We start from the raw sequence: 22,252 nt of genomic DNA, 5'->3' as shown, positions 1-22,252 counted from the left end.
TCCTTTATCATGTTGCTAATGCAGACATGTTGCAGGCAGACTTGTAGGACAAGCCCTGGTGCTTTGATTGCTTTGCTTGCCCTTCTTGGCTTCAACAGCTTGCAGTGCTGCTGAAACACACTCCCTGCACAAGCACGCTGCTAATGAGCTCACTCCCTGGCAGGTCATAGCAATCCCTTGTGCATATGCCTGTGAAGCTAAGGCATAATTTATTCTAATGTTTAGAATATAAATTTAACACATCAAAGCAGATCCGGACAGGGATCCTTTCAACACCTTCCTGTGCCACACCTTAATTGTCTTAAGAGAGTGACTGATGTATTATGTGGTTTATTTCCTTTCCTTCTTACCTTCACCCGAACTGAACATGTTATTTCTAGCATTCTTGCATATTAAAGCAGTCACAAGTGAGATAGGTTATGCAAACTTAAAAAAATGAAATCTGTAGTAACGAAGAACTCATCAAACTCTGCCACGTCATCTAAATGAGCTTTCTTCAAAAGCACAGCCATCTTCCCAGTTCTTCAGGGGATGAGGGAGGATAGGACTGAGTCATTCTCCAAACCATTTGTGCCTTCTTGGGTAAAAGAATAATACTTAGAATACTGTTAATAGCCAGCAAATCTCCACTAAATGCATGGCGTCAGCTTGACCATCTCTGTATTACACCAGAAAAACTACAGACTTTTAAAGTAATCTTATTCTATAACACCTGGCACTAAATAATTAAATACAGTAATAGGAACAGTTTCAACAGAGTACCAATCACTATTGTAGAGTGCAACGTTTCTACAAAAAAAGAGATCTCCTACAGTTTCTAATTGTTCTACTGATATGCTCTTCTTAGTCTGGGAAGTAAGACATCATAAAACAAAATCAATCTCTATATCAATTCATGCATAATTGGACAAGTTTTTAGGTTAAAATCACAATCCAGATTAAAAAAACAAAAAGTGCTTATTACGAATTGCAAGCAGTGAATTTGTCTCACTGGGAAATACCTGTCCAGAGGACCGTATGGTTTTCATTTGTTACTAAAATGAAACTGAGCATCTGCTTTGGCTCTAGACTTAAAGTGGAGCAAAATAAAGAACAAAGATTGGCATTGTTCTGAAGCAATAAAATGGAGGTGGGGGGGAATATTCAGAGGTTATTATCTAAATGACTCCACCTCTCCCTTCTTTCAAATATAGAGATTATTGAAGAGATTATCCAAGCTGCTGAAACTTGGGGACACCTCAGATAACTACTAAAAATTTAATATTGTAATAATATTTTTAAAGGGCTAATGGAAAGACCTGAGATATGGATGGTTTAATTTGACATCAGTGCAGACCAAAGCAGAAGATGTGAAAGAGTTAAAGGGTATTAGCACCACAAATACCAGTCACACAATGTCACAGGAAAGGCACCAAACACAGCGGGTGTACTCCTCCTCAATTCACTCAGAAGTCCTATTACAAACCAAATACAACATCATATCCTTAGACTTATGAAAAGCACTGGACCTAGTACCACCTGACATTTTTGTTAAAACAGGATGATGGTAGTGATTTTTATTCTAGCAGAAAAGAAACACAAAGTTAAAAGGCTTGAAGCCAAAGTTAGGTAGGTAAAGTCACTCTAGGATAAATGCATACATTTAAAGTGGGGGTAATTAACCACTGAGACAACCAACCTAGCTAAAGGCAAGACAGAGTCACTGTCATTTGACACGTTTAATATGGAAATGAGATCCCTGGAGATGGAATTGCAGAGCTGTGGGCCTCTCGGGCAAACCCACTACCAGTACTCTTCCTTCTCCTCTGTGTAGAAAACAATGTAGTTTGAGTATGGCAGCTGCAGCAGAGTAACATGGAGAGTTTTCTTTCTTTCTCTCTTGGTTTGAGCATATTTTACAGTATCATATGTCTGGCAAAAGACTGGTATGAACTTTGGATCTCAAAAGACAAATATAATTTAATAATTAAGGCAGAAATCCTAACCCAATTAATTTTGTTGTTGAGTCTGTACAACATGTTGATGATGTAAAGCACTACTATAAATAAAATAGCACCAGATAATTAGAGGATTCCAAATTGGGATTCAGATACTCCACTGGGGCAGAGTGAAAACTTCACGAGAAAGAGAGAATTAGATTTAGACAAGGCTAAAGTGTTCTTGGATGACTAGAAGGAGAAATATTACAGAGTATAATGTCAGCATGAGAAAACGATTCAACAGATTAAAGTAAACTGAAGCTCAGTCAAAGTCCATCACAAAAGAAAAAATTTCAGTAAGAATTAATGTTTCATGACACTTGAGTGCCATTGAAGGAGAAAAGCATAAAACCAGGTGGATTTTTTTCATTTAGTCCTAACTGTCAAATAAAAGCCATAGCTGATGGATCATTACATGCTCACAACTCATCATTTACCCAGGATACACCAACAATATTTTTGAAAAGAGACTCAGCTTTTGCTGTCTAGACTGGCACTACACTACTAGATACTCTAGATACATCTGAGAACATTTTCCTGCATCTGTCAAAAGCAACAATTAAGAAATAAATATACATGTGTTAAATACGTGAAACTACTAGTGTCATGAACTTTGCTGCCAAGATGCCAGCAAAGCTGTAGAACCAATGATGACAGATTATCATTTGTAAACTGTAACTTTATGCCCTGTGGTCAAGCACTCTCAGAGTGGTGCCAGTGTCTATGTGTAAACATGTTTATTTTGTAAACACATATTCTTGCCTACATGAATCCCACAGGTGTATCCATACATTCTCCAACACAGCTTTACAAATGCACTGGCTGCTTCCAGGCTTTACAAGTAGTTGCTTCTTATTACATCACTAGTTTGTCTCACAAGCTCTGCTTACAACAGATGCTGACCCCTGTAGTTGTAAATTCAATCCAATGACAGAATACTGATTCAACTTCCTTTTTAATCAGACAAAGTACCATTTCAGGCATGTTGCTGGCTTGACAATTACTGGAGGAGTAGTTACCCAGTTGCCGAATGTCCGAAGACACTCTGGCTCCCCTTTTAATGGGGACTTTGTGACATAAAAGAAAAAGAAGCCAAACCAAATAATGACATCTACCTCCCAATCTTATGCAAGAAACATGATTATCTTCAGAAGACTTCCTATTTATAACCTCCTACCACGCAACCCCAAATATGCTACACACTATGCAACAGAACTTCAGAGAAACCAGGGCCTGTGCCCTAAAGCACGTACACTTTTCCAGCTGCAGTGGCTAATTTGAAAAGGTATTACCTCTACCTATAAATTTTTGTCTTCTGTATAGTCATACAGCATATTTGGTATGCTGTCAGCTATTTAGTTTGCCCCCAGCATCAATATGTATCGGTCATACTTTTGGCACATGAATTCACTTGCACAACTTTTCTCATCACTGTTCAGGTTAAAAATCTAGCCTTGAAATTAAATTGAAAGTCTTATTTTTGCTAATCTTCCACCCTAATTACTCAAACCAGTGATGACTGTTAATGTTGCACAGCTCCACAAACCAGATCTGTTTAATCAGTCACACAGCTTTGGTTTCACATTTAAGGATTCCGAACAATTGACACATATACTGATCCACAATCCATTTTACATCCATTAAGGAGTGGATGACTACATGTAACTTCCTGACAGCCTCCTTCTCTGAAGGAGAAAGTACAGCTTGATTACAAGCCACCTTTGTACTTTATTCCAACAATGCAAGTTGGCAGGTAGTGGGGGAACTATTTAAGTTTATAGTCACAAGCCGACAAACACTGGAAAAGGTGAAGTGTTAAACCGGTGCACCTCCTTGCACCCTGGATGCTAGCCTGCCCTAGCCAGAGTAACTCTCTGGGAGCATGCTCCTGGTACAGAAGTAGCCAGCAAGCTGTTTATGAGGTGGAGTGATTCAGAGAGCAGACTAATTAAAAAACCAACCAACCAACAAACAAAAAAATCTTTTTCCCAGTCAAAACCAATTCCTTGATCTGGTTCACTGTGTAGCCCCATGAACAGTCCTGCCACACAACAGAGGGTGGAAACAAATAGTCTGGTCTGCTTCAGCCAGCTTTAACAGTACTGCCATCTGAATGTCAAGCAAGAAATAAACAAACCATTGAACTACCAGTTAAAAAATAAGAAATGTAAAAGCAAATATCTTCTCCAAAATTGAGGAAAATTTATTCTATGCAAGGGACCTGCATCAGTTCACTATACTGGTTGAGCCTAAATATTGTTTGAGGGCATACTTGCCCAAAGATTAATTTCATTTTCAATAGACTAGCTAGGAATAGAAAAGCACATGAGAATATAAACAAACTGGTCAGGTAATGGAGCTTGATGATGTTCCCTCACATTTTAAATTCACCTTAACTACAGAAACAAAATTCATCAATGAATCAGGTGAAGGCAGCTAGCCCATAAAACCAAATTTGTTACAACAACATTGATGTGTTTCACATTGGACATGAAGTGCTGTTGACCAGGTCTAATTGCTACTTTGACATAACAAACAAAAGCTAAATGAAGGTGCTGACCAACACAGGCAATGTGAGAAATGCAACACAAAAAGGTCACTCAACAGTTTTAAAGTCACAGATGGAAACAGCAGACTTATCATCCAACTCTACAGTGTAATGGAAGGGAAAGAATATAGGATCCTCTTCCCCTCACTTAGCTTCATCTCACTGCTTTCTACCAATGGATGGAATTCCACAGCAACACCAGCCCATCCAAGAGAGAGCTGCTGCTGTCCCATCTTCCCTCTTGCTCCCATTTTACAGTCCTGCCCCTTCCACTGCACTGGCACTACTGCTGGCACAATCACACACTGACCTAATGCTGGGCACTGAGCAAAACCTAACCCTGCTGTTTGGGCTTCTTAAAAAGGCTTGCCACTCAGCTGAAAAAGCATCACGGCCACCACATGAGAGAAGATAGATGAGACAATGGCAGCCCTGAGTAATCTCAATCCCAGCTAACGGGGACCAGCAGCCTTAGAAAGGATGAGTTTGTTATTAAGATGTAGGTTTGGAGGTCTGCCAACAGGCATATCACTCAGGGCTCTGCCCAACAACACATTAGTACCTCAGGTTAAAGAAAGATTTATGTCAAGAAGAGCATGCTAAGCACAGGTGATGGAATGAGGTTCACTCCTGATTTTCTTCACTCATGTTTTTTTTTAAAACTCCAACCCGATTCACAGTTCAGAAGCTATTTCAGCAGAAAAAATAGCTGGAAATAGTTTTATTTTCAGAAAATAAAACAATGTGGCTAGGAATTAAACCCACAAATGGATTAAACCAGCTGCTCTGTCTTTGCCTCTCAGTTCTTCCTGAACTTCACACTCATCACACCTTCTTGTGGTAGAAGACAATTCAGAGAAAAGCTGCACTATATTCTAACAATAATTACAACAATAACCACCACTGTAAAATTGGTGTAATTCCTATCAGTGGAACAGACTAACAGAAGTGGGAGTTGCACTAACTTTGAAAAATGTTAAAGGCACAAGAGGAATTTGGTTGCAAAAGCATGGCTTGCAGCTGAAAGCAGCCCTGAGAGATCAGAAATGCAGCTGAGAACAAGGGTGCTGGTAGGATAGTTGTGGAATAACTGAATGGACCCAGATCCACTTAAAGAATTTTACTCAAAGTAAAAGAAACCAAAACATGAGCACATCATCACACCAAGGAAAACAACCAAATTTAAATAATGAAATTATATATGACAGGTCTGCTTTCCCTTTTGTGCCATTCCCTTTCCAAATGAACGGTTCAAAAAAATTTGACTACTCCTCTATAGCTTGGATTCTACTCCATTAAAGGCAATGTAAAATCTTCCTGGCTCTCATTTCAAAACCACTTGACTTTGTAATTTTCTAACTAAACTGTAACCCAGCAAGAATGTTAACTTTGTCTATGCAAATGAAGATGTGTAATAAGTAGAAAGCGACATTTTATCACACTTACAAGAAACAAACGTGTTGTTATTCTAGTTACATATATTGTAAAAGTGAAGGCCAGAAAAACAGTAAGGTCTTTGGAGGCATGATGCTACAGACCATTAAAGGAAAGGGATATGCCTCTTAAAGGACATCATAAAAGGCTGACAAAACCTGCCGCTTTAAGGGAAGCAGTCACTTATTAATGACAAAGAATTAAGATCAATACAAGTAGGAAAATGCTGACCTGGTCCGTTAATAGAAAAGATTGTCTCAAAAAGAACTCTTACCGCTAAATATTTCACCCTGCAAGATCATTACAGTACCAAGTACCCTTTTTCCACTCCCAGATCGTGAGAAAAGAACACTTCATTAACTCCTGTAAAGAGCAAAAAGAGGAATTATCTTCTGGTTGGAAAATTTATGCGTCGGTAGAGAGCCCCTTCTGTTCTGCCTGGTGTGCTGACAGCTCCCCCTTCTGTTCCGATCGACTTTAACCATCTTTCAAAGCATACACATACTTTTCTGTTAGTCCTGCTAAGAAAGGACAATCTATATTATGCCCCATACCCCTTAATATATGCAGGTCAAAACACCACGCCCACATGTTATAAGAGAAATACAATCTGATGATGAACATCAGAAAACATAATCCATTCCCTGAAGCACTATTTCTTCTATTAAAAGCACTTTCAATTACAGCACTTCAGTAGTGTTTCAATGCAAAAAGTACTTCCTCTTTGTCCTAATTAACGGTCATATTTAAGTCTGCATTCAAAAACTTTTACATTTCATATGAAACAGTATAGAAAGAATCCAAGAAGTAGGTATTAAACACAAAGAATCACAACTCTCAGCTCAGTGCTCCATACTGCACTTGGTGATAAAATCAATTACCATCTTGCACTGTGTTTATGTTGAAGCTATGCTACTATCCCAGTAAGTTATTGAGTGTGAGGGAGATACCCACGTGAGGATAGCACTGTTCCTTTTATTAGGAGAGTTCACGTTCATTCACAATCAACCAGGAGCTGACCCTGCCACCTCAGTTCGGCTGACCTTCCAGGCCAGATGGCTTCCACCAAGATGCCCGGGTGAGCTGGCAACACCAGGGAGCCCGGCCTCCCTAGGCCACAGGCAGCGTGGAGGCTCTCCCTCTTCTGAGGAAAGATACATGGAACTACGCAGAGGTGCCAGAAGAGGTTATTTTTCAGATACCGGGCTGAGGTGACACACCGGGCAGACGAGAAGCACCAGCCCGCCACCGCCGCACCTCTCAGAGCGCATGCGCTGTAACGGCTGCCAGGGAAACAGGCACGCGACGTCCTCCGCATGCGCGGTACCTCCTAGCCCGACCATGAGCGCCACAGGCACTTCTGCGTGACGTGATTGCGTCAGACGCAGCCTCGATCTGGGGCGGGGCGGGGCGGGGGGGTAACGGCGCGATTTTTCAAAATGGAGGCGCCGGGGGAGGGGAGCGGCCGCCGGGCCCGGGAACGAGCAGGCCTGGGCCGAGGCGGGCGGCGGAGGGTGCCGTGATGGGGAGCCGCGGCCCAGGTCCTGAGGAGAACCCATAGCGGGACCCGGAGAGAGCGGCCGGCGCCATGGCGACCTGCATCGGCGAGAAAATAGAGGTGCGGAGCCCAGCCCCCCTCCTGCTACCCGCGGGCCTGGCTGGAGTCGCCGCGCCACTTGCTGGGGGCGCGGGACCGGAGGCGGGGAGAGGCCGGGCGGGGGCTCGTCCCTCTCCCGGGCGGTTTGTTTGTGGGAGGCGGTCGGCGGGGCGCCGAGCGCGGCTCCTCCCAGGCCCGACCGCACCTTCGCCCCCTCCCCCCACGACCGCGGCCCGGCGGGCTGTGGTGGGGCCGGGCTTCCCGGGATCCTCCCCGGCTGGGCCGCTGGCGGAGCGGGCGCAGGGCCTCAGCCAGCCGGGCCGGGCGCCTTCCCGTGCCCTGGGCCGAGCCGTGACGCTCTGCTTCCCCGCCCACGGGGGCACCCGGCCCGGGCGGAGCGCCCCGGGCGATGACACCCGGATACCCGGCTCTGTGTTTGCGGCACGGGCAGCGGTCGCTCCCCAGCCGCTGCCATAGCAGCGGGAGCCGGGGGCGGGCGTCTCGTCCCCCGGGAGCGGCGCGAGAGACGGCGGGAAGGTGGCCGCTCCCCAGCCGGCCCGGGCAGCGCCTGTGCCAGTGCCAGCCGGCCGCCGCGCGGGGAGGACGATGTCTCGGGGGGTGCTGCGCGGCCCCGCCGCGTCCCACCGCCGCGCCCTGGAGAGCTCCGTCCAGGTACCGTACGGGCACCCCGGCGGCGCCTGGGGGTTTGCCCCGGCATCGGGGATGTGGTGGCCCCCCATCATTTGGGGGAAGCTCTGCGTCCGGAGAGAAGCTTTAAAGCCTGGGCTGGGGCTGACGGCGGTGATTTGTTCGTGTTGCAGGATTTCAAGGTGGGGAACCTCCTGGGGAAGGGCTCCTTCGCAGGGGTCTACCGAGCAGTATCCCTGAAAACGGGTCTGGAAGTGGCTATCAAAATGGTAAGGCAGCCAGCCAAGGAGGTGTCTGTCTTCCAAGACACTGAACAAGGGCAAGTTGCAACAGGTTGGGGTTATGTGGTTGGGCATTCATGCCTGGATTGCTTTTTTTGTATGTAACCGATATTTAGATTAGGATGCAATCCTGAAATATGCAGTACAACCAAATAAACTGTATTGATAATTCATAGAAGTGCTTAGGATGCCATTTAAGCTCAAATATTCAACATTGGGTGGACAATCAACCCTGTAATTCTAATTCAGAAATTTGTGACCACAAAAACTTAATTTAGAATCCACGTGGCTGGAGAGGTCCTGAAAAAAATGCCTTGAAAAATTTCCCTCACTATCAGGACAAACTTTGTGAAGGGAACTCGCACATCAGTGGTGTTTTGTCAGATTCACTTACCTATAATACTTTTCTATTTAGCCACTTCTTTAGTATTAGCTATATTTAGAATATCTGCCTGGCAAAATCAGAATTAGGTTTCTCTGCTTAAGTATTTCAGAAAATTTTCTGATTTGTGTTAGTATTGAAAATGTTAAACTTGTCTACTTTCAGACAGTTGCATGCTCCTCCACTTATCATTGGTACTTGTTCATTAAAAGCATATAGTAGGTTAAACTATGTAAAAACTCAATTGTTTTTAGAAGTCTTCAGGCAAGCATGCATTGAACATCTAAAATTTTGAGTTCACTTGAAACTAACATGTATGTAATCAACGTTGCAGTGCTTGAAAAATATTCTGTGATCCATTTACAGATAGATAAAAAAGCCATGCACAAAGTTGGAATGGTACAGAGGGTTCAAAATGAGGTGAAAATACATTGTCAGCTAAAGCATCCATCTATACTTGAGGTAAGAATCGTGTTTCTGTGGAGAGGACTGCATGTGTGACTTGCTGTATAGTCTACAAAATGTATTTTATTTTTTTCATTGGTTTATGTTCTAGCTTTATAACTATTTTGAAGATAGCAACTATGTGTACTTGATACTTGAGATGTGTCACAATGGCGAAATGAGCAGATACATAAAGAACAGAAAGAAACCCTTTTCAGAAGAAGAAGGTGAGATATTTTTGTGTAGTTCTTTGCATTAATGTTTTGGCTTACTCAATAGCTATGTCTAGTGAAAGGGCATTTAAAACTGCCATCACTCTGAACAATTTTATATAGCTTAAAATCTTGTGATAAGTGATAATCTAGAGATTAATTACTATTACACATATTCACTTGAATTTCTGTATACTTTTGTTTCTGTTTATGCCATTTTACAGTAGTTTGTGCTATTTGAGGTTTAAAAAAAATACAGTGAACTTAGAAGGTAGAGGTATATAGAAGTTAGGGCTTACCTTTGTACATAAAATTATGTTGAAGTATAGGTCAAGACTGGGAAGTTCCACAGAGGAAAACTGGCAACTTCACATCCACGTTTTGCTTTCTTTGTGTTGCACCTCTTCACCTCAGTGTTACTGTATTACATGTCCCCAGTTAGAAAGCCTTCCAGGTTATAGTTTGCCTTATGTGGTATCGTTGGAAATATTTACTATGTTCCAAGGCGTGTGGAAGCGAAGATAATGCAGGTAACTCTGGTGTTGAAGGGCTGAATTAGCAAGGAAATAATTCAGTTTGCCAGTCCTTCAAAAATTCTAGATGGGTTGTCAACTGAAGAGAAATTCTGCTAGATTTTTACTTCTGTTTCTTACGGAAAACACTGAAAATCCTATCTCTCATTGAGAGAATAATTCTAAAACTTTTTAAATTGGCAATGTTACTCATTCGAATAGTGTTTTCAGAAAAAAGTCTTGCCAAAAGAAAAATTAATTGCACTTATGAATTCACTAACACTTCTTTTTTTTTTACAGTTGAGAGAGGATTTCAGTTAGAACATGGACCCCTGAAAACCTAACCAGAACAGGGCAATTTAAAAAAACAAACAAAACAAAACCACCAAAACAAACAAACAAAACCCCAAACCAACAACAGACAGACAACAGACAACCCAAAAGGAGACAGCAAAGCAAGCTGCTGTGTATAATGTTTGAGGGCACAGCCGAGCAAGCTGTTCTGGTTTCAACTGATTTGGATTCAGTGGTTATTGCCTCTGCTGCTTCCAAACTTACCATGCTAGTCATCTCTTGCACAGTTCTTCCAGTTTACCTGCTTCTCTATCAGTTTCTAATCTAATTCTGTGAAACTTTTTATATATATATATATATATATATGTGGTTTTTTGGAACCCAGATCACAGGACTGGATTGAAGGAGTACTGCTATACAGGCATTATCTGTTTAATTTGGATCTGCTCCAACAAAAATAGTTCATCTGATGGTATCTTAGTTCTAAAAGCTGATAAACCACTGACCTGGATAAAGAAGTCTCTTCTTTGAGGAGTGGTTTCTACTAACGTTTGTTACTCGCTAGTCGTTGCCCTCTGCTAAGAAAAGGAGGAGGATTGTAAATTGTTTGCTCTAGAAAGAATCATTCTTAAAATTGTTGTAATAAATGATGCTGTTTCAGCCTTGATGAGGCTTTTTTATTCCTTCTGTAAGCTAAAACTGTTGAATATTCCCTGAATTTCTAGTCTAATAGAACAGAAAGACTATCTCAATATTGTGAACTTAAAAGTTTTTGAGAAATTGAAATACGATAGCCTTGTCAGTTTGCTAATGATAAAACAAATATCATCCAAATTGTCTCCTATATTCTGTAATCTGCACATAGTGAAGCTGCTTGATTTTATGTATTTGCTGTTTCTGAAAGTGTGGATCAACTTAGCTTTTTAAATTATTAAGTATCTAATTTTAAAAAGTTTAGGCCAATTGAAAATATCTCCCGTCTTGTTTACGTTATTCTGTTTACTGTATTACAGAACTTTTTTTATGAACTGGCTTAGAACATAGTTATTCCATATTGCTTAAAGCAAAAAGTTAATTCCAGTCTTATTAGCATCCTGTAACATCCCTGTAACATCCTCATTATTTAAAAAAAAAAAAGCAAGACCAATAGCTGACTTGAAAGTGATTTTCACAGCTATGACTTCAATTATATGACTAAATCATCTGGTTTTGTGTCTTGACAGCCCGACACTTCTTGCATCAAATTATCACGGGTATGCTGTATCTTCATTCTCATGGAATACTGCACCGGGACCTCACCCTTTCTAATATCTTACTCACCAATAATATGAATGTCAAGATTGCTGATTTTGGACTAGCAACTCAGCTGAAAATGCCTCATGAAAAGCATTACACCATGTGTGGAACTCCAAATTACATTTCTCCAGAGATAGCCACGAGGAGTCCACATGGACTTGAATCTGATGTGTGGTCTTTGGGCTGTATGTTTTACACTCTCCTTATTGGAAAGCCACCTTTTGACACTGACACTGTTAAGAACACGCTGAATAAAGTGGTATTAGCAGATTATGAAATGCCAGCCTTTTTATCAAGAGAGGCGCAAGACCTTATACATAGGTTACTTCGCAAAAATCCAGCAGATCGTTTGAGTCTTTCCTCAGTGTTGGATCATCCTTTTATGTCCAGGTGTAGCTCTGCACGGAGTAAAGATTCGGGAACTTCAGAAGATTCCATGGACAGTGGAAATGCTACCATCTCAACAACCTTCACAGGCTCTTCCAGCATCAGTACCAGTGGTTGCTTAAAGGAGAAGAAGAAGCTGTTAGTTGGACAGCCACTCCCAAATAAAATGACTTTTTTTCCTAAAAACAAGAATTCCAGTAATCCTTCATCTGTAGATGGAAGTGGTTCTTTTCATCAGTGGGGAATTCAGGGAAAAGAAATTGGTGCAACTGGCAGGGGAAGAACCATGCAACTTGCTGAAGAGAGACCACATTCACGCTACCTCCGAAGAGCCCACTCTTCAGATAGGTCTGGCACATCCCATAGTCAGACTCAAGGCATATCGAATATTGTTGAGAGATGTCACTCTATGGAACTGCTTTCTAAGCCTAAAGTAGGAACAAGGGAAAACACAGAATGCTTTTCACCTGCCAACAGCTATACTGATATAGGAGAAATATTTAAGGAGAAGACTTCTAGTAGTTCTGGTTCTTTTGAAGGGCAAATATCTCCACCTGTCAAAGATCAACCACAGTAAGACTCAGTTTTTATTAAGATGAAATTTAGAGCTGCCTTATATGCTAAATGCATGATTTTTCCTGTAACTAAGCGGTAGTAAGTACCTAAAGCCTCTATACTTATGGTTTTGTACACTTTTGTTTTTTCTATCAACAGAATATCAAATAATGCTTTCCTATTTTAATATAAGGACTATCGCATATTTTGGGTCTTGTATTTCTCTCCATATTAAGAGTGGCAGCTTAGCATGATGGTTTCATATGGTTTTCTTTTTGCAAGTCAGTTCAGGGAAAATGCAAATAAGCACTTTGCCCATAGAAAAAGTAAATGGACTAAGAGATTTTTCTTGACTGTTCACAACTGTTTGACAGACACAAGTTCACTTGTGACTATATATATGCCACTGTCTAAAAAGCAAGTAAAAATGCGTGTAATCTTTGGGATTTACTATATTTTACATAAACTGAAATTATTTTAGGTGGTAAGTTTGGCTACATATTTCAGCTGCACATTTGTAATGCTGAATGAGATTCACTGGGGTCATGGGCATCATTCCTGTGTCTTCTCTGAGGTTGTTTCCTATACTGTTAATTAAGAACTAGATGTAAGAATAGCCACTGCTGGCAGCATTATCGGTGGCTGGTTTTGTTCATATATGTCAGTTCCAAGAGTCTACTAGTGAGTGCTAACAGGCTTAAATTTGTGCTAAAAATTAGTAATAAGATTTGGAAACAGTATTTTATTTTTTATGCTTTACCCAATGAACATTCCTGATTGGAAAAAAGAAGCATGTTCTAGAGCTGCAAAATGCCACCTGCATTTCTTAAATGTTCTAAAAGTGTTGTGGTTTCTGCAGCTGTAATGTTGTAACTCTCGTTGTGCGAGTGTCTTTGTAATCTTGATTACATGTGTACCTTTTATTTTGCAGCTCAAATTATCTCTGCCCAATGAAGCCCCAGGTTGGTTTGTTAGAGCAGAAGTCCCAGGCTGAAACAATGCAGCAGTGGCTTGGAAGCATGCAAACAAATGGTGTGTTACTAATGAATTGTATATTTTTGCACTCAAGTTGGAGTAGTGACTTGTAACAGTTTCTGTGGGTTTTTATATATTTCTTTAAACTTGCAACAGAAGGGGTATCTGTATGGCCAAGTAACTTTGATACCAGAGTATAATGCTGGCATCTGAAATAACAGTGATTGGATGCTAACAGAGGCTACTGTAGATGGAGGTTTTTTTCTAAATGAAAAGCATGGGAGACCCTAAATTGACTTACCACTGCAAAAAATTGACACAGATGTTGAAAGAGGCAAAATGATTTCCAGCATCACTAATCTGTAGAATCATTCTTAAGCAAGAAATATCCTATTGTAGACACTTTCTTTTTTGGACTAAGCTGTAACATTTTAGTTTCCTGAGGTAGGAATTAATTTCAGGAGGTTTTGTAGATAGGGTTCCTCTTAAGTTGTTGGGTTGGTATAATGAACTGTATGTAACTGCTGTCATAAGAGTGAAGAAGCTGTACGCTGAATTTGAATACTTAGCTTCCTAAATGAGGTCATTCTCTTCTAGTATTTCAGGGGAAAAAAATAAAATAAAAAACCCAAACACAAACCCCCACAATTCTAGAACCTGCCATAATTTTCAGTTGTGACCTGAAATGTATAAGAATAAATTTGTGACAAATGACTGGCAGGTGACTCAAAAGCCCTGTTAATTTAGTTGTGCAAATAGGCCTTAAGAGAAATGAGACCTCAGTGAATGAGAAAGATGATGAGGCTGCAGAAGGAGGGGTGGAGGGAAGGACAAAAGACACAGAAGGGAAGGTGTTCTTTGTCATGCATCATGTTACATCATTTACGAATAATGTAATTTAATCATAAAACTAAATTGCAAATCCGTTCTGGCTTTTTTGTTTTGATATTACTGGACTTCTTCCCTTCCTGTCTACCGGGAATTGGAATCGTACGACATATGGTCTGAATAACCCTGTTTAATTTTTGGTCCCTTCTCAACTGTCTTGCAACATGGCAGCAGGAGTGCAGTACTTGTGTGGGTGAGGTGAAAGTTGATCAAGGGCTTAAATATCAAAACTAGGGAAGCAGTTATAAGGAGTTTAAATATAAAAACAAGTTTTTGTCTTTTAACAAGTGACCAGAAATGAGGGGTTTGGAGTGTGTGTTTAACATCTTGAGTACTCTGATAGTAAAACTCTAGTTAGATAAGCTGAAACTTAGATGAAACTCAGTACTAGTGGTTATCTAGCAAGTGAACTATTTCAACAGATTTAAACTCGTTCTTGTAAACTAATTCTTGTTTAAATATGTATTTGAAATCTTAGTATTTTGTTTGTAAATGGTTTTGCAAAATGATTTGATATGTGTTAAGACTGAAGGCCATCAGAACTGAAATCTAGTAACAGTTTATTTTAAGTAGCACTAGAATTTTGCTAGCACTGGTGTTGATTGGTACTAAAGTCATAGTGTAGTGATTTGAACTGAGGATTAAAGAAATCCCATTCTCCACTTAAGCCTTCTAAGATGATATTTTGAAAAGCTTTTAAAAACGTGATAGCATTCTTTTCCCTCTGACTGACTCTTTGAATCTACAATGTACCTTTATGATGCTTTCAGTTCCACTGAGACCACCTGCAGACCTAACTGGCAACAGTAATGCACAGGGAGGTTTTCGGTATCATCTGGATGTGCAGCAAGATGCATCAAGAAATGCATGGAACACCTTAAAAGGTGTAAGGAGTCATGATGCATCTGTCGACTCTCCACATTCTTTAAACCAGAGAAACCCAAAGAAATACAACCCTGGAGTTCTCTGCAAATCTGAGACAATTCAACCATCATCTTCTACATGTGGCCTTTGGTCAACTTCAGAACAAAACCAGATGTGGGGCAAAGAACCACTAGCACATCAGAAACCTACACTGCGAAGTATAGTATCACCTCTCAACGCTCACAGGCTAAAACCAATCAGGCAAAAAACAAAAAATGCAGTGGTATGTATCAGCTCTTAAAATAGAGACAATTTATGTATTAAATATAGTGTGACTATCTCTTAAAAATCACTTGGTAAACTAGAAGCATTTGTTTTTAGAAAACTTAATCTATAATAATTTAATTTAAAGTTATATTAGTAAGATGTATCCTAGGTTTTGTATATGGAACGCTCCTGGTCACTTCGTATAAATACTGAGGTGGCATTGCTGTTAGTTTACAAGCAAAGAAACTGTAGGTAAATATAACAAATATTAAGTGCATATATATTTCCTACAGTTCTAAAACTCTGTGCTGCTTAGCTGTACAGTTGCATTAAAGATTTTAACTATGTCAAGCACATCAAACACTTTTACAGATTAGATAAATAGCTGGATTAGAAACAAAAAAAGTCTTGTTCTGAAGTAAAAACTTGAATCTTTTTCCTATAGTGCTGCTTTTTTCCTCTGTCTTGTGGGTGGGAAAGCAAAACAAATTCCATTAATCCTTACTGATCACGTAAATTTTCTGGTTGGTTTGTTCCTGGTATTGCCCTTTGCCTTTTGTTCCATTTCTTATAATCTTGCTCATCCTATCGTGTTTCCTCCTGCCCCCCAATTTGTTTTTTTAGAAAGAACATCATAGAGCTGACCTGTCTTTGATTTGTCATTTAAGAAGCCACACCTTCACTGACCAGATTTATAACCTTCAGTCACATTGAAGTGTTCTGTTGTAATAACAAAAGTTACTGTAAGAAGCTTTTATAAGTTTGCAGTGCATTTGAGGAAGATGAGAACAATTTTTTTAAAGCATTTGTGGAAAGAAATGATATCTTAGCTTGTCAGAAAGTAAAGGTCTTTTTGTTTAACTTGTATTTTTAATGTATTTTAGGTGAGCATTCTAGATACTGGGGAAGTGTTTATGGAGTTTCTAAAAGAACACCATTCACAAGAACTTGTGAAAGAAGTTCTCAGAATATCTTGTGATGGAAATGTGGTATGTTTTCAATATCTTCACTGTTGTATAAAGGGCTTATAGTATTCTTTCAGAGTTGTTTTTATTTTCATTTAAGTGATTATTTATTTGGAAATGCATAGCTGTAAACTTCTTTTTTTGCCCCCCCGCCCTGCCCCGTACAGTCATACAAATATAAGTAGCAAGCAATTATTTCAGAGCAAGATTGGACTTGACCTTTGGAACAGGTGAAGTATTGTTGGAAAAACTGCTGCTGTTAATTACTTAGTGGAATAGAGCATTCATGGTAATTAATTAAACTATGACTTCTTTCCATAACTGTTAAAAGTAGGGAGTGCTGTAGTAAGTTGTGACTGCGAACACATTTTTTTTCCACTTTGTAGATTGCAGTTTATCATCCAAATGAAGGAAGAGGTTTCCTTCTTGATGACAGACCTCCTGCTCCTTCTGAAGACATCTGTGTGTATAATTTTGACAACTTGCCAGGTAACCTAAAATTTATTTTAAAATTATGATTATTAATGTAATTTTTATTGAATCTTGTTTGAGACTGTTTAGCTTTTAGCCATTACTTTTCAGATAATTGTGAAGGTAAAATTCCTTTCAGAATAAGATTCAAACTACAGTTTAACTGGAAACTATTTTGAAACTTTATAAGAAAGCATAAACCCACAGGTTTTAAGTTATTTTGTATGGAAGTTATAAAGAGTCACTTGCCCCTTTAAAAGGTACCGTACTAAAATTAAAGCTTTCATATTCTTCTCCTCATTCAAATTGGAAACTGTTTAAATGTGAATGGAAGAAGTATTATCAAATCAATTTTAAAACAAAGAAACTTTACTTTGTGCTTCCTAATACTCATAACTTGGAGGGAGAGGAAAAATACATTCTTGAAAGCATTGACAGAGTATCTAATGTAGATAGCTGCAGAAAAGTATAAGCTAACTATAAGTTCTTAAGAGACAAGAAGACTTCTCTACTAATTAGAGATCAAAGACAGGTTTTACCTAAAGCCAGGAAGCCAGCTGGACTGTGATTTCTAGTTAAATGGTATGTGCAGCACTTTACTATGTTGTTTAGATTCTGAACTATATTAATTGAAGCTGTTCAAGCGAAGCTAATGAAGATGCACACTTTAGTAAAAGTTGGTGGAAGTCAGTCAGTTGCTTGGAACATACTTCTATAAAGTACGTAAATATTATTACAACCTTCAGCTATCAAATACCTATTTTAAATTATATTTTTCCAAGCTGGTGCGCAGTGTTTAATCTGAGGATTTTTATCAAAATTTTTAAATTTTCTTTTTTAGAAAAGTACTGGAAAAAATACCAGTATGCAGCCAAGTTTGTACAGTTGGTAAGAACAAAAACCCCCAAAGTTACGTTCTACACAAGATATGCCAAATGCATGTTGATGGAAAATTCACCTGTTGCAGATGTTGAAATTTGTTTTTATGATGGTAGGTATTCATTTTTGCAATTATGCAAATAGCTATATAATGTCATTAAAGCTGCACTAAAATATTGCCAAACAATGAACACTTCAGCTTGAAGAAAATACTAGGAATGTTGTTTTTTTTGCCACTCTGCCTTTATTCTGGTACTCACAGATCCATTTGTTATTCACGATTTCCTTACTGATAATCTTCAGGGAGTGTGTGTTGCAAAAGTATTATTTAAATTATGCATTGTTTTTATTCATGAGCTCTTCTTTGCATCTACATTTGATAGGTAACCTACTTAGTGAAAAGTGTGTCCCTACTCCAAGCTTTCCATTGTTAACTGAGGTAATAGTATTACCGAGAATACTCACTGGAGAAAGCAATTGGCTGCCTTTTCCAATTCTACCCTTCACAGACTAGACTGCACCAACAATTGTTTTCTCACTATAGACTACTGTCAACTAGTTTGATTTCCCACATGCATAGGTATATCTCAACAGAATTTATGACCAAAAAAAAGACTTAACAGGTCTGTGATTCAGTGTGGAACTGCTATTGAAAGAATGGGCCTTTAAAACGGTATTCAAATACCAATAGAGCCTACTTAACCAATTTTTGGCAATACTGTTAGAGATGTTAATTTTGTCTTGGATTAATGTTTGGAAAGGTAGTTCTTAAGATATGTAATAAATGCATTATTCAGCCCATTTAAGTAGTGATCTTTGGCCATAGAGGGCATTCAGTTAGCATCACAGTCCCAATTATAGTGGCTTTTTGTTTCTGTTAGACATATAGCTCACGCACAAGTGGTTTTATTCTTGCAGTCAATAAGTCAGCGAGATACACTTTAGTAGAGTACAATGTAATGGCAGAAATCTGTATTTTATACATGCTCGTATCTTGTATAATTCACACTGGAAAATTTTACTTTTTTACAGGAGCAAAGATACACAAGACAGCTGGTATAACTCGTGTGATTGAAAAATCGGGGAAATCCTTCACTTTGAAAGGAGAAAGCGAAGCAGGTTTGAAGAAGGAAATACAAGTTTATATGGATCATGCAAATGAGGTAAACTGTTTTATATAGACCTTTTCCAGTGCAAAGCAACTTTCTGAAAATTCAGTTTCTCTTTCACAAATGTGCTTCTGATGTTGCTGTTCATATTTTTCATTACACTAATAAGGAGGGATGATAAAGTGTTTTCTGGAAGAGCAAATATCAATGTAGATGTAACAGTAACGATGCCTCACGAAGACGACTGTTAGAGGAAATTTACTAGTGTGTAAAGCAGGTATGCTGAAAGGGTTAAACAGATGAAGTTGCTTTATACAAGTTCAAAACAAACAAAACCCAACAACTCCCCCCAAAACAACAAACACAAAAATCTACCAGGTGTTTAACTAGCCTGCCTGCTGTACTTTCCATCTTGTTTCATGTCACCCAGTCATAAGTAATTTGTTGTCTATGAACTTAGTAAACAGCAAAAATATAGCATAAATTTCTGTCCTGGTTCTGGCAAGGATAGAGTTAATTTCACAAAGAGCCAGGACAGGTGAGCCAAGCTGGCCGGGGGCTATTCCATACCATGGGACATCATGCTCACCATAAAAGGGGGCCGGTTGGGCAGGGGGGGTTCGGTTGGGCAGGGGGGGTTCGGATCGGTAAATTGTTCTTTGTTATCACCCATTGTGAATATCTGTTATCAGTACTGTTGTTGATTGTTTCCCTCTCCCTTGCTGTCCCAGTAAACTGCCCTTATCCCAACCCTCGAGGCTTTGCCGTTGTTTTTCCATTCTCCTCCCCAGCCCGCCGGGGGAGGGGTGAGTGAGTGGTGCGTGGCACCCAGCTACCGGCTGGGGCTAAACCATGTCAATTTCCTATTCAGTCTTCCTTCTGTTCTGTTATTTTCTGGAATAGAATTCTGGGCTCTAGTCCCCTGTCTAGTCGTCCTAAAAGGGGAGGAGATGTGATTATTAAGAGCATAATTCCAGATGTGCTGAAGTGAGGGAGTCTTGCTGTAGTACAGCTTCTTGAATTGCCTCCATGGTACATGAGTGCAGCTGCTATTGATATTCAGTACCATGGAAAAAGGCACTTCCTTCTGTAGGCTCACCTACCACACTAAACATGTATGAAATAGTTATACTGTTCTCAATTAAAAACTTTACCAAGCTCCTTTCAATTCCAGGGACATCGTATATGCCTTGCACTGGAATCTGCTATTTTGGAAGAAGAAAAAAGGAGTGAAAGTGTTCCATTTTTTCCAATAATTGTTGGAAGGTAATATCTTTCAATTGAAAATACTTAAGCATTTGAATATTCCCACTAAGCAGCCTTATGCAGCTAATGTTTGCAGAAGCCAGAGTTGCTTAACAGAAGCTCATAGTCATTAGCAAGATAAATATTAACTTGATAGCATGTATGAACACCTTATTTGGGACCTGCAAAGCCTCCTTTGATACTAGGACAACATACACTTCTGGACTTAGACTAAACCGAGCTAGCAATTAGCATGTATGAAAAGAAGACCAGTGCCATCAAGTGCTTTGTACAGTCTGTGGTAAACTGAAAGAAAAAGCTATGTCTCTTCCCTTGTTTCTTTAGTCCCTTTTGGACAGACCTTTTCCCAGTTTGTCTCACTATCTTTCCAGAAAACCTGGCAATACTGAATCGCCACAGGCTGCAGCACCCCCACTGTTGGACAATACAAACTGTTCAAAAGAAGTTATGGCACTGGATAGAAACTTAGCTGCCAGTTCTACTCCAGTTCAAACTCCAAACTGTACTCCTTCTGTAAGTATCCAAGAACATACAGTAGAGACTAGTCTCCAGTTGGAATTCAGATATTGCTGTTTTATTTAAACTAATGGAATTACACCTGAAAAATCAAAATCCTCCAAACCATTACCACAAACACCTCCTAGGAATGTAGTTTAAAAATTGCTTACTCACATTATGTGGCACAGTCTTCAGTTTGTTTTGGGAGCTCTGATATGCCCTCAGGCTTGTATATCGAAAGGTAGTTGCAAAGGTATTAGCACTTCAGGCGATTGTTCTGGAATAATCAAATGTTAGTGTGTATAAAACAAACAAAAAAGGACAACAAACCAAACTGTAAGTATAAATACATTCATAGCCAACAAGGCTTTGTGTGCAATTTCATCTAGTTTGTTTAAAACACCCACCAAGCTTTAACTGCTGTATCACAGTCCTGATAGAACTTCCCCAGCTGACTGAATTATATCGGGGTCTTGGCACACTGAGTTTGGCTCTACATCTCTTTTCTTTAATTGTGTAGCACATGTCCTTAGTGCAGAATCTGTCAGTTTTCACTTGACTGAAATGAACCAGCAACAAAAATCCCTTAGGGCTTCAGTACTAGTGTTGATTTTTATGCTGACTTAAGGTTACTCATCACCAGAGTTCTAACTTGAGGGCTCAGCATTCCAACTCATTCTTTCTTTACCATACAGCAAACACTTAGGTCTTTGTAAGGCTTTCACTGTTTGCTCTCTCTTCTGAAGGATGTATTTCTAAGCAAAATACCACAATACCTAGTTGGCTTTCCATGCGACTCTTGACTCTTTTTGTTGGTTTCTTTATTTTTGAACTAGATCTGTACATCCTAAGGTACAGCTTGTTGTTTCTTTCAGGTTCCTGTAACTATCTGGATCCTGATCTCTTTCCTGACCAAGCTCTCCTATTTCAAAGACAACCCCTGACTTGCATCTTTTCACTGAACCCTGAATCTTAAACACTGCTAAGCACACCACCTCATCTCGGTCATCTCTGTGACTATGGGAGGAGGTATCTGAGTAGTAGAACTCTTATAGAAGCAGAAATGTTCCTCCTAGACAGTAGTGGTGGTGTTGTCCTAAAGGGCCTTCAATGTTTGATCCTCTGTTATTCTTAATTCAACACTTCTTTGTCTCTCTAAACCTATAACAGACTCTGTATGTGCTGTAGAACTCTTCTGTTAATGTTTAATATTATAGTTTCTAAGTAATAGCAATGTCCGTATTTTTGTAAAATATTGCCCAAATGGTCATCTGAATGAGGGCTATTTGATAATCTAACGGGCTGAACACTTTTCCTGAAGATGGACAGGGTTTTCTGACAGTCAAATAAGGAAAAATGGGATTTAAGTAGAAAGTCCGCTTAGGGAAAGCGATTCCTTTGTGGGTACAGGGAAGTGGTAGAAAAACTGTCATCATGCTGAGAAAGTCTCATGAAATCCTGTGGGGTTTTTATAATGTAATGCTGTTAAATGGTGGAGGAT

The 22,252-nt window shown here is 39.6% G+C and overlaps 2 protein-coding genes across 7 annotated transcripts in view; one reads left to right on the top strand and one right to left on the bottom strand.

Moving 5' to 3' along the window:
• Positions 1 to 7,407: 7,407 nt before the first annotated feature.
• PLK4 (polo like kinase 4) overlaps positions 7,408 to 22,252 on the top strand; it is a 17,575-nt gene continuing 2,730 nt past the window's right edge. Inside the window, exons 1-13 of one of the 2 annotated variants that reach the window (XM_054824746.1) lie at positions 7,408 to 7,579; positions 8,380 to 8,475; positions 9,236 to 9,331; positions 9,426 to 9,540; positions 11,555 to 12,587; positions 13,501 to 13,601; positions 15,203 to 15,579; positions 16,448 to 16,552; positions 16,915 to 17,017; positions 17,841 to 17,990; positions 18,911 to 19,041; positions 20,162 to 20,253; positions 20,625 to 20,766. In XM_054824746.1, the coding sequence (XP_054680721.1) occupies positions 7,550 to 7,579; positions 8,380 to 8,475; positions 9,236 to 9,331; positions 9,426 to 9,540; positions 11,555 to 12,587; positions 13,501 to 13,601; positions 15,203 to 15,579; positions 16,448 to 16,552; positions 16,915 to 17,017; positions 17,841 to 17,990; positions 18,911 to 19,041; positions 20,162 to 20,253; positions 20,625 to 20,766 (2,571 nt within the window). In that variant the 5' untranslated portion in view covers positions 7,408 to 7,549. Of the gene's footprint in view, positions 7,580 to 7,852; positions 8,231 to 8,379; positions 8,476 to 9,235; positions 9,332 to 9,425; positions 9,541 to 11,554; positions 12,588 to 13,500; positions 13,602 to 15,202; positions 15,580 to 16,447; positions 16,553 to 16,914; positions 17,018 to 17,840; positions 17,991 to 18,910; positions 19,042 to 20,161; positions 20,254 to 20,624; positions 20,767 to 22,252 lie in introns of those variants that run through there. The other variant, XM_054824745.1, reaches the window with a different exon arrangement.
• Positions 11,997 to 22,252, bottom strand: part of MFSD8 (major facilitator superfamily domain containing 8) — a 25,857-nt gene continuing 15,601 nt past the window's right edge. Inside the window, exons 13-15 of one of the 5 annotated variants that reach the window (XM_054824751.1) lie at positions 21,159 to 21,310; positions 20,926 to 21,028; positions 11,997 to 12,131 (exon numbers count right to left, since the gene is read on the bottom strand). In XM_054824751.1, the coding sequence (XP_054680726.1) occupies positions 20,973 to 21,028; positions 21,159 to 21,310 (208 nt within the window). In that variant the 3' untranslated portion in view covers positions 11,997 to 12,131; positions 20,926 to 20,972. Of the gene's footprint in view, positions 12,132 to 20,921; positions 21,029 to 21,158; positions 21,311 to 22,252 lie in introns of those variants that run through there. The other 4 variants (XM_054824749.1, XR_008576970.1, XR_008576971.1 and 1 more) reach the window with 4 other exon arrangements.

The sequence above is a fragment of the Grus americana genome, chromosome 4 (genome assembly GCF_028858705.1).
Source record: "Grus americana isolate bGruAme1 chromosome 4, bGruAme1.mat, whole genome shotgun sequence".
Taxonomy (NCBI): Eukaryota; Metazoa; Chordata; class Aves; order Gruiformes; family Gruidae; genus Grus; species Grus americana.
The sequence above is the reverse complement of the archived record's forward strand: the minus strand, read 5'-3'. Positions and strand labels throughout refer to the sequence as shown.